This window comes from Echinops telfairi, unplaced genomic scaffold, assembly GCF_000313985.2.
Source record: "Echinops telfairi isolate 266 unplaced genomic scaffold, ASM31398v2 ScPeMD7_5868;HRSCAF=6743_1, whole genome shotgun sequence".
NCBI classification, from domain to species: Eukaryota; Metazoa; Chordata; class Mammalia; order Afrosoricida; family Tenrecidae; genus Echinops; species Echinops telfairi.
Window position 1 is genome coordinate 6939399 of NW_022109768.1, and position 12500 is coordinate 6951898.

At 37.2% G+C, this 12500-nt stretch overlaps 1 protein-coding gene across 1 annotated transcript in view; it reads left to right on the forward strand.

The window, feature by feature from the left end:
• Positions 1 to 12500, forward strand: part of LRBA (LPS responsive beige-like anchor protein) — a 752417-nt gene that overhangs the window by 335264 nt on the left and 404653 nt on the right. The window contains exon 35 of the mRNA XM_045295806.1: positions 11475 to 11641. Within this exon, the coding sequence (XP_045151741.1) occupies positions 11475 to 11641 (167 nt within the window). The remainder of the gene's footprint in view (positions 1 to 11474; positions 11642 to 12500) is intronic.

Here is a 12500-nt window from a genome sequence, read left to right on the forward strand (position 1 = left end):
CACCACTGGTCTTGAAGGGATCATCCGTCCTGGATTCCCTGTGTTTCCAGTTCCTATCTTTCCCAGTGTACATCCTTTGGTCTAGCCAGATTTGTAAGGTAGAATTGGGATCATGATAGTGGGTCGGAGGAAGCATTTAAGAACTAGAGGGAAGTTGTATGTTTCATCGTTGCTACATCACACCCTGACTGGCTTGTCTCTTCCCCGAGACCCTTCTGTAAGGGGATGTCCAGTTGTGTACAGATGGGCTTTGGGTCCCCCCTTCCACACAGCCCCTCATTCTCAATGAAATATATCTACTTTTAAGTCAACAGTTTGACAAATCTAACACCTGTGTACCAGCATGTAGAAGCATAGACTTCCCATCATCTGACTTCTTTGGTCTTGAGTGAACAACACACACACACACACACACACACACACACACACACACACACGGCTCTGGGCAATATCTGATCTGATTTCTGCCATTATAGTTTTGCTTATTCTATGAATCTATATGAATGAATTGCATAGTAGGTACTCTTATATTTGCATTGATTGGTGAGGTTCCTGTGAATTAGGGGTTCCTTTTTATTGAGTAGTATTACTTTGTTTACCCATATATACCTGTTGATGAATATTAGTTTGTTTTTAGTGTTTGACTCTTATGACTTAAAATGACTCTAAGTATTTCTTATAGAATTTATTTTTATAGAAACATGATCTTATTTAGGAGAAATACATTTAAGTGAAGTGGCTAGGTGCTATGATAATTTAATGTTGAACTTTACAAGGAATTGCCAACTTGTTTTCCAGAATTGTGGATTTTACACTCCAATGAGCTATGAGGGTTCCAGTTGTTCTAAATACCTGCCATTATTTAGATTTAGCAGCCTTTATGATCTAACTTTTGTGTGTGGTAATATAGTCATATATTACTATTGTTTTTGCTTTCATTTTCCCATTCACTGTCTTTTTTCACTTATTTATTGGCCTTTTATATATTGTTCATGAAGTTCAGCTGAAATCCTTTTGTCCTTATTTTAATTCTGTTTTTTTTGCATGCTCAGTTGTAAGCATTATTTTTGTATTCTATAAAGAAGTCATTTGTAAATTAGACATATGCTAACTAATATAAAGCAAACAAAATGCTCACAACTAAACCAATAAGGAACATCACAATGAATAGAGAAGAGTTACAGGTTATCAAGGATGTCATTTTACCTTCTCACCCTCAACATTCATTGTATCAGCAATCAGGACAACATGATGTATTGCATTGGGTATGTCTGCTGTGTGAGTTCTCTTTAAAGCATTAAAAAATAAAAGTCATGTCATGTTGAAGACTAAGGTGTACCAAACAGCGGAATACCGTGACCAAACAATGGTATCTTCAGTTGCCTCTCGTGCATCTGAAAGCAGGGCTAAGCAATAAGGAAGAGCTCAGAAGAACTGATGCCTTTGAATTTTGGTGTGGTAATTACAAAGAATATCGTATGAGTCGCCAGGAGAATGAACACACCTGTTTTGGAAGAAGTACAGTCAGAATGCTCCTTATCTTTGAGGATGAAAGAGCTCATCTACATACTTTGGGCATGTCATAAGTAGAAAGCAGCTTTAGAGGAAGGACTTTATGCATGGTAAATTAGAGCGTCCATGAAAAGAGGAAGAGCCTCAGTGGGGTGGCCTGAGACGGTGACTGCAGTAATCCGGTTAAAGACAGCAACAGTCGTGAGGAGAACCTGTTATTGTGCAGTTGTCTGTGGGATAGCTGTGAGTCAGAGCCAACTGAAGGACACCTACAAAAGCAAAGTCATAAGAATAGTTTGCTGGGTGTTTCTTAGTTTTATTTTTATATCTTAAGTGTGATTAATTTAGAATTAAATAGCTTTAGAAAGCATTTTACATCTAGTATTGCTAATTGTGAAATGTGGGTTTTTTTCACCCATGTACATATCCAAGTTTTAAAAAAGTACTATTTGTTGAAAAGATAGCTTTCTTCATTTCATAACTTCAGATTTCTTTCTGAAGCTTCATAATAAGCTTTAATATATATGAAAATACTAAAACATTGTGTTTCACTACAAAATTGATCTGCTGTTTTTTCTTTTTTTCTCTCTACATCTGTTACTCAGCTTATCAATTTTTATAAAGCTTTCTAAAACTTTAATCAAGGCTGTTGAATTTATTAAATCAGTTTGTGTTGTGAACATTTTGGTAACATTGAGTCCTCTAACCTACGAACATGGTATATTTCTCTATTTAGTTTTCTTGAACTTCTCTTATCATTGGTTTATTCTGTCTGCCTCCCGTCCACCCCCAACTCCCCGGTGAAGTACATTTTTTAATATGGCTCTTCTATATATGTCCCTATAACTCACACCAAGTAATTGGGCGGGGCATATGAAGCACTAATCAAGGGAACTGGTCAGTATGTGTTGTCATTGCCCTGGCTATATGATAGTGTTCTAGAAGTAAGAGCAAAGAGAATTCCCAGGACCAACAAGGAAGAAGATCCATTCGCAAAGCCCATTTTCTTGCAGTGGTAGAGGCAGTGAGGGCAACGTCACACTCAGAAGAGAAGCCCAGAGAAGGGGACATCAGAGGCGCAGTGCTGAGACTGAGTCTGAAGCAACACTGGGCAGGCTTCCTGGCTCATGCCTGGAGGCTGAGGATCAGAGAGTTGACTGCTGGTTGAGGAGAGGTGCTGCTGTAGACAAAAGGCTGTGCCCTTAATGTTTTGTGAACCTACCTTGTGGTAACTTCCTAACTTTTCTAATAAACGCCCATCGTTGTGAGTACTGTCAGTGAGGTTCCTGTTGCCATTGGAATGGATTATTGAGCCCAGCAGAAAAGCAGAGAGTTGTTGGAGGCACAGATGGTATCAGAATAAGAAAGATGGAATAAGAACAGATGGTGTCAGAAAAGAGAGATGGAGGGTATAGGTAGGTTTGTCCTCTGCCTTGTGGCAGTAGACCTTGCTCTGCTATAGGGATGAATTCTCCCTGCTGAACCTGGATGGAATGAGATGTGGCCTCCTTGCAGTTTCCTTATGCCTTAACTTATATTTTGCATTTGTTGGTAATTTATACAGCACACACCAGTTCAGCAGGGCCTACCTGTACCATTTGTGGCATTGATTATATTCTTTGAGTTCTACAACCCTTTTCTCCTTCCTTTTCAGGTTTGGTCCCCTCCTGCCCCCCCCCCCCTTAACAAATTTACTGCCTCCCAAAGTTCCTATTTAGAATTTTGAGTTGCTATTGTTAATTAGATCTAATAGTTTTTTTAAATGCATGATATTAAAGACCAGATTTTGTAAACAACTATACTTTTTTTTTTTAAACTTTAAGTTGACTTCAGAAGGTATTTTTAAATTTTCAAGATGATTCAGGACAATGGTTTCAGTGGTTCATTCTCCCTCCATGGCTCCAGAAAGTCTAGTCATGAGACTTTGAAACTCGGTCCTACATTTTCTGTTTCTTATGTATTTTAAAAATAATTTTATTGGGGGCTCATACAACTCTTATCACAATCCATCCATCCATCCATCCATTGTGTCAAGCACATTTGTACATTTGTTGCCATCATCATTCTCAAAACATTTTCTTTCTACTTGAGCCCTTGGGATAGAATCTTTTATTAAGAAGATGGAGCCCTAGTGTTTGCAGTGGTTATGAGTTGCGCTGTGATCAGCATGGCAGTTTGAAACTCTCAGGAGCTCCATGGGAGAGAGGGTAGGCTTTCTACTCCTGTAAACAGTTTGTCGTGGAAATCCACAAGGGGCTCCCTCTGAGTCAGCCATGTGTTTGATTTGGTTTTAGTAAGAAAGACTTCCTTTCTCATGACAAAGGAAGTAGCTGTCCACAGAGGCAATTAGCCAACATTTTTTTTCTTTTAAAAAGTATTTTTTATTGTAAATTGAGGGAAGGTTTAGAGCAAATCAGTTCCATTGAATAATTCATATACATTTTGTCTCATATCACTGATTATAGTCCCCACCATCGAGCACCCATCATTCTAATTCCACTTGCTTCCTGTGTTTGCTATTTCCATTCCATGTTCTTTCCTAAGCCCGTCTGCCCTCTGAACTTTGTCCTTGGGGAAATGCTGCCCTTTTGATCTCAAATGATTGATTGTCCTAAAGAGTACCTAGCTGGTACTCTTGTTCCCTTCAGCTCATTGTCATCAAGTTGGTTCCAACTGAATCCTGGGTGTTCCACCAGTTTCTATCTGACTAGTCAGCCTGGTTTTTTATATGATTTTGAGTTTTTCTCACACGGTTTTGATCTTTTGATGTGATCCCCAGCAGAGGCCAATAGTAGCAGATGTGCACTATCTAGTTCTGATCTTAGGGTTGTGGAGAACCAGGTTTATGTAATAACATAGATATCGTTTAAATTAATTATATATATCTACCATTGCACAAAAGATCTAAATTGGGGGTTTTAGGTAGCTAGGTAAAAATAATATACAAGGGGGCTTCAAAACATTCATAGAATTATGAAATTAAAAGATAACTTGAATTTTTCATGAATGTTTTGAAGTCCCCTGGTTTGCCTCTGAATACAAAGTAACTCCAACCGTGAACAGAAAATAAGGAAGTGGCTTTGTTCTGAACTAGAGTGGCATAAGCAATAGAGAGTGAGCCCAATAATGAGAGGTGCTTCCCCATCCATCTAGTTTCCATCTCAGGGCATTATTTTGGAAGAAAAGGTGTTTTAGATTTCTTCAATTACACTAGCCACACAGTTTGTATCCTCTGTTACTCAAAGTGATAGAGACAAACTCAAAGGTCAATAGTTTGAAGTCACCAGCTGCTCTCTGAGGGAAAGATGAGACAATTGGTTCCAGGAAAGATGTATCATCTCAGAAACCGGGTGGAGCAGTTTCACTCTGTAGAACCCTGTTGTGCACAGGGTTGCTTTGAGTTGCAACTGGCGTGACACTGCCTCACAATCACAGCAACACTCCTGAGAAGTAACATGTATTTGATGTTGAGCCACATGTTCCCTTCCTGACTTTGAATGATATGGCATATTGAATCTATTACTGGTTTTTAATAACAATGTGTTCAAAGTATATTATAAAGATATTTTAAAAATTAGATTCTAGTTTATCATATCCTTATGAAACATTCTTATTTGGTTTCCTTTTATCATGTTTTAAGGTCAAATGTGACTCTAATGTTCCACAAAGAGACAGAGATTGATAATCAGGAAAGAATAGCCCTTTAATGTGATTTATATCTATAGATTTTATGTCAGATATGAAAAGTTGCTGTTCAAATTGTAAGGGAGGATCCATTAAGGACACTTTAAGCCATTTCACTCTTTAGCTTACACTGGACTCTTGTTTTAGAATATGTCTTTTCAAGGAATCTTAGCCAAATAGTTTATGTTTAAACAATGTAATTTGATGAAGTTAAAAGTATTGTGGTTTGAATAAACTAAAGATTGGGTTACTCATCTCTCTCGGTCGTTCTGTTCCGCGTGGAGGTGTGTGGTGCTTCTGATGAGAGGGTACCGAAACCAATGGTTTTCTAATTTTCATTTTGTCAAGGGAGGTGATAGACAAGGACAGATTGTGGATTCAGAAGGAAATGTAGAAGGTGTAAAAAAAATCAGCAAATGCCTGTCACTTTGTACTATTAGTTTGAATATATGTATCCCCTGAAGAGTACTTTTTATTTCTGGATTGAATCTCAGAAAACAGCACTTATTAGTTGATATTTCTGTTACAGTGGATTACATCTCAGCTGACTCTTGCATTTCTGCCCCTTCAGATATTTTGCAGTAATGCTTTGATTTGCTCAAATCATATATACTACAGGCTTCAAAAAGTTCTTAGGAAAATGAAATGAAAAGCTAATGGCATTTCTCCATGATTATTTGAAGCCCATAAGTACGTAAAACTTTATCCTATGGTGTATTGTTTAAAGGTATTTGCTATTTTGTTTATAATTTCTTATAAATTAGTTCCTACCTTGACTTACTAATTTCTCCATGCCAGGTTTTACATAAAAGTTGCAGTTTCCCTTTCCTAGAGTGCATAAAGTCTAGGAACTTGCCCCAGATCTTCTAATGAGAAGATTTTTCAGAGCTCGTATAATACTCTCATTTTGTATACGAGCACATTCAGACCTAAGCATTTTTTTTTGAGGCCCTGCTGGGACAGACCTTAGTATTGTAAATGAATTAGCTAACCAAGATTGGCCAGGATTACTAGCAAGGATGATGTTGGAACCTGATTTTTTCTTTGCCTTCCACTAGGATAGTTTTTTTACCCACTTATTTATTTATAATTGTAAATTTAGAATAATTAATTATGCTATAAATGGAATGTTATTATACTCGTATTCTCAATTATGTTTCTCTAACTTCATTTTGTATTTCAAAATGCCTCCAGTATGTTGCTTTTCCACTCTACAACTTGTGCTTGTTATCAGATGCCAGCAAGTCAGTTCGCACTCATGGTACCCCCATGTTAGAGAGTCACGCTGCTCCGCAGAGGGTTTCACATCTGTGACCTGGTACAAAGTCACATCTTATATTTGGGTCAAACTATATTGCTTCACCTGAAATTGGCTTGTACTTTTTCTGCATTTGACTTTTTTATACAGTTTTATTTTTAATGCTCATGAAAGCATAGCTTATTTTTTCTAATTCCTGTATCTTCCTTCTTAGCATTTTTGTGCACATATCTGTTTACTTTTTTATTTCAAATCATTTATTACCATTTTGCTTCTCTTCATCAAGAAGGAATAGGCTTTACCCACAGCCAAAGCAAAACCCCACTCCCTGCTATCAAGTTGATTCCGACTCATAGTGATCCTATGTAAGGTCTTTGAGGCTCTGAAAGTTCATGGGAACAGATAGCCTCATCTTTCTCCTGAGGGGTGACTGGCGGGTTTGTCTTCCCACCCTTTACACTGGAACTTCAATGTCTGCCTGACAGTACTGCAAGAATGTGATGTAATTGATTTTTTTATGCATCAGTACCTACCAGTTGGGTTGCTTTTACATATAAGTAACAGGAAACCTAACTCATACTGGCATATAAATGCATCAGAAATTTTCAATGCTTATAATTAAAAACTCTGAAGGTAAAATGATCTTTAATATTTAACTGATCCACAAATTCATGATTGCATCTATGGTCAGCTATGCTTTCTGTAGTTGTTACAGTCCTAAAAAGTTTGGATTTAGGCTTTATTTTCAAACATCATTCATGGTACAGAAAGAATTTCAAAGACCTCTGGAGCCATGTACATACTCTTTTATGTCCTGAGAGAAAGGAAGGGCCAGTCAACAAAAATCTTGAGGTTTACTCTTTATTTCACTAATGAGTTTAAGTATTTTCCCTAAAGCTGTGTGCCAATATGAATTGCATTGTTACCCACATTAATTTAGGGCATAGGGGCCAGCTCTTCCTGCTTCTGTGAGAGGAACGTGTGCCAGCTGTCTCTTCCCACTGACACCATGTATGCATCACAGACACCAGGATCATGTTTACATTCACCTTTATGTTTCTCTATTTTAAGCAGTGTTTTAGCTAGTTGTACAGTATTATAAACATGACACTTTAAGTATCTAAATGCCAAAAGAAAAGAAATAAGTACCTTGGAAAGTAGTAATTCAATTGCTCTTATTATTACTAACGAATCCCAATATCCCATTCCACCCCCCCCCCCCCCACCAAATTGGTATCTCTGGTAAAACCTTTAAACTTTAATGTATATGTAAGTTAATTGAATTTCAGATTTTGATTTTATAGGTTTGAGGTGGGGCCCTGTATTTCGCATGTGCAGGGCCCCCCCCAATTATTCTTACATTGTTTCTTTTTTCTTTCTTAAACAGTTTTATTAGCACATAATTTACATCATATAATTCAGTAGTTCAATTGTTCAATCATATCAAGGAGGATTGTATAATCATTACCATATCAATGTATTCTTTTTAAAAGTATTTTTAATTGTAAATTTAGTGTGGGTTTACATCCTTTATTCTAATTAATGCCTAGATGATTCCATTGCTGCAGGTACTTTTTTTTGCATAATTAGGTTTATAGAGACCAGATTATTCTTGCCATTTTCTCAAAGTATTGAGAGTTACTTACATTTACCATTGTAATACGCTGTTGTTTTTTCTCTCTGCCCCTCCCCCAATGGCATCTCCGTAATAGCCTTATAATTATTTGTCTCCCTCCTTTATTTCTCTTGTTCCGCTATGGTCCATTCTCTAAATAACTAGTGCAGTATTTATTTTAATATTAAAGTCCACTACTTTATTTAAATTTATTTATTTGTAATCTACTACTTGGTATGTACTACATTAAAATTAAATATAAATTCCTTTACATGGCTTAGTTGTTGTTAGGTGCCAGCAAGTTAGTTCCAACACATAGTATATGAATGGGCATACATACAACAGGTTGGATGTTCAATCCTCCACTATCCTCAAAATCATTACCATGTTAGATTTATTGTCCCAATGATTGTGGCAATCAATTTTATTGAGGCCCATCCTCCTTTTCTGTTTTTCTTTTTAACTCACTCTCTACTTTACCAAGCGGGGTGTCCTTCTCCAGAGACTGGTCTACCTTATTACCTGTCCAAAGTATGTGACGGAAAGTCCCGCCATCCTTGCTTCTAAGGAGCATTCTAACTGTAGTGCTTCCAAGACAGATGTGTTTATTCTTCTGGCAGTTCATTGCAGATTCAATATGTTTCACCAAGACCACAATTAATGACGTCAGGTCTTTTTTATTGTCCAGCTTTTTCATACATACGAGATGATTGAAAATACCGTATTTTGGGTCAGGTGCACCTGAGTCCTCACGGTCACAGCTTTGCCTTTCAGCACTTTAAAGAAGTCTTCTGTAGCAGCTTTGTCCAATTCTGTACTTCCTCTGAGTTCTTGACTGTTGCTTTCTTACTTAGCATTTCATATCTATGGCTGTTAGGTACTGTGGAGCCCATTCTCACTCACAGTGACACTGTGCGAAACAACAAATCACTCCTTGGTCTTCCTCACAAATCACTCTTATGCTTGAGCCTGTTGTTTCAACCACTGCGAAACTCAGTGTCATTGTCTTTCTCTGTTTCACTAACCCATTGCTTTACCAGTATGACGTGTCATTCTCCAGTGACTGCTTCCTCCCAGTAACGTGTGCAAATAATGTTCAGATGAATTCTCACCATCCTTGCTTCAAAGAAGCATTTTGGCTGTACTTCTTCCAACTAAGATTTTGTTCATTCTTCTCGTGGCACAAGGTCTATTTAGCATTCCTAACCTACACCATTGTAAGATCACGTAGAGACTGGTTCTTATCTTACATAACATAAAGATTCGAGCCGGTGCAATCTGCAGGAGGAAACTTACATACAAAAGGGATAGCCAGAGTTAGGGTGCAGGGCAGTGTAGTCACTCCAGGGCCCTGAACTTTATTAAGGGCAGACTTTAAATATCTTCCCTGCACACAGCCTACAACAGGTGACAGGTTGTCACACAAAGGTTACAGTTCACAATTTGAAGGTTTACAAAGAAGCATTATCAGCCAAGTTATTCGTAGACAGGAGGGGAGGATGAGGCTGAGAACATGAAGTAACTGTTGTATTTGCAGACTGCTGACTTCTGCAGCTTTAGTCAGGGAACAGGAGATGAACGTCCCTTTATCTCAGGCAGAGAGACAGGCCTGCCATTGCTTCATCAGCTCCCATGGCTGAGCCATCAGTTTTCTCCCATGGGCCATGAACCGTGGCAGGTGGGGGCCCTGTCCTGTTTGCCTAAGGAGTAAACAGCTTCTTCCCCACACACCGTAATTCAGAGGCATCAAATTTACTTTGGTCTTCCTTGTTCATTGTCGAGTTTTTACAGGCATATGAGGCAATTGAAAATACTATGACTTAGATTTCAAAGTGATAGCTTTGATTTTTAACACTATCAGGAGATTTTTTTTTTAACATTTTATTAGGGGCTCATACAACTCTTATCGCAATCCATACACACATCAACTGTGCAAAGCACATTTGTACATCATTCTCAAAACATTTTCTCTCCACTTAAACCCCCGACATTAGGTCCTCATTTTTCCCCTCCCTCCCCGCTCCCCCTCCCTCATGAGCCCTTGATAGTTTATAAATTGTTATTTTGTCATATCTTGCCCTGTCCGACGTCTCCCTTCACCCACTTTTCAGTTGTCTGTCCCCCAGGGAGGAGGTCACACACAGTTCCTTGTAATCGGTTCCCTCTTTCCTACCCATTCTCCCTTTACCCTCCCTGTTTCGCCACTCACACCACTGGTCTATCAGGAGATTTTTTGCAGCAAATTTTCCTAATGCAATTCATTGATTATCTAACTGCAGTTTCCATGGGCATAGGATGTGGATCCTTGTAAAATGAAAGCCTTCACCATTTAAATTTTTCTATTTCTTGTAATGTTGCTTATTGGTCCATCTTTGAAGATTTTTGTTTTCTCTATGTTGAAATGTAATCCTTATTAAAGCCTTTGATCTGCATTAGGAAGTGTTTCATATCCTCTTTGTTTTCAGCAACCAAGCTGTGTATCATAAGTTTTTTTTTAAATCATTTTATTGGGGGCTTGTACAACTCTTATCAATCCATACATACATCCATTGTGTCAAGCACATTTGTACATTTGTTGCCATCATCATAGGTTCTTAATGAGTCTTCTTCTAATCTGATCTTTCATTTTTCTTCCTGTAGTTCAGCTTTTGGGATTATTTGCTTAGCATAGATTTTGAATATGTGTGATGAAAGGATACAACCTTGACACACACTCTTCCTGACTTTGAAAACGGACTTTCTTCTCTTGCTTTGTTATAAGGACTGTGTCTTGGTTCATGTACAGGTTCTTCTTGAACACAATGAAGTGTTTTAGTCTTTATATTCTCGGTGTTATCCATAGTTATGATTTATATAGTGAAATGTCTTTGCATAGTAAGTAAAATACAGGTAAACATCTGAATGCCTTTCTGATGGTCTCTGTTTTCAGCCAAGATCCGTTTGATATTAGTGGTGTTCCACCTCTGTTCCATGAACTCTTCTGAGTTTGCCTGACATTCATAACTACATTTTACTCAATTAGGAACTGTGCGGTCAAGTTTTAGAGTTAGCCTCTGCCTGTCTGTGTACACTCATTACACGTGCTTCTTCCTTTATTCAAGTTCTTTTCAACTAACTGCCCTGTCACTTGGAATGATGGGGCCCAGTATCTTCACATGACTGACTCCTTTTTATTCATTAACCATTCTTGAGTACATCTTATCATCAAACTTCAGGGAAATACTTTGAAGGATATTATATGGAGAAAGTATATCACAAAATCTTAGTTTAGCTAACATAGGATATAAAAATAGCTTTAACATTTGTTTGGCATGATCCATTTGAGAGCGCTTCATGATATATATTATACTTCTTCCCCATATTTATGTGGCATTAATAAATGTTTTTTTCTTTTTTAAATCACAGTCACTGTGTGCCCAGTATTCTGCAGACAAACGAGAAGATGAGAAGATGTGTGATCATTTGATAAGAGCAGCTAAATATCGAGACCATGTGACAGCAACTCAGCTAATCCAGAAAGTTATCAACATTCTCACAGACAAGCATGGAGCCTGGGGAAATTCTACAGTGAGGTAAAGAGATACCTTTAGGATTTGGCCACCTATTTTTTTTTTTAGACAGCCAAAGTTTGGATATAATCAGGGCCAGATGAAGAAAATTAATCTTATTTTATGTTTTATCATCCTTATGAATTTAAAGACAAGAGGAAGGAAAAAATCACCACAGGTATAGCTATGGATTTTTATAAGTATTTGCTTGTATATATTTTGAAATGAGCTGTTATTAGCTAAATTATAGCTAATTTATACCATCATAGTTTATTGAAAATTTTCCTAATTTACTCTTTGACATTTCTAACATATATATTTAAAAGCATCATAATGTGCTTGATTTCTTGAATTGTGTTACAAATCACAGGACTGTTGATAACATTAGTTAAATACCTGCTTTAAAATACTGTTTATAGACTTCTATTCATTCTGTGTGCCTCCATTTATTGAACCAAGCTAGTCTTGCTTCTCCTTTCTAAAAACAAAGTAATCAAGTCATCTTTTAGGTCTAAATAATTTAGATCAAATTATAAAACTCAGCCTCCATGGAATATTTTACTCTATAAATATTTGAAACATTTTGATGATTTCAAAATAGGTTAATGATATTTTTGTATTCTCCAATTTAAAACATATGTTTTAATTCATTTCTGCACACTTTTCTAGAAAACAACAAAAATTTAAAAAGTAAATTACTTATGCTTTGCATATGAATATAATTAGTTTCCAATTATGTTTTCGTTGAATCCCCTGGTTGTCCCAAGTTGTTCATACTCTTGGCTGCTAATTGTAAGTTTGGAGAGTCAGTCTCCGTAGAAGCTCCTTGGAAGAAAATTCCGGCGATCTAGTTTTAAAAAAATTAACCATTGAACACACTGTG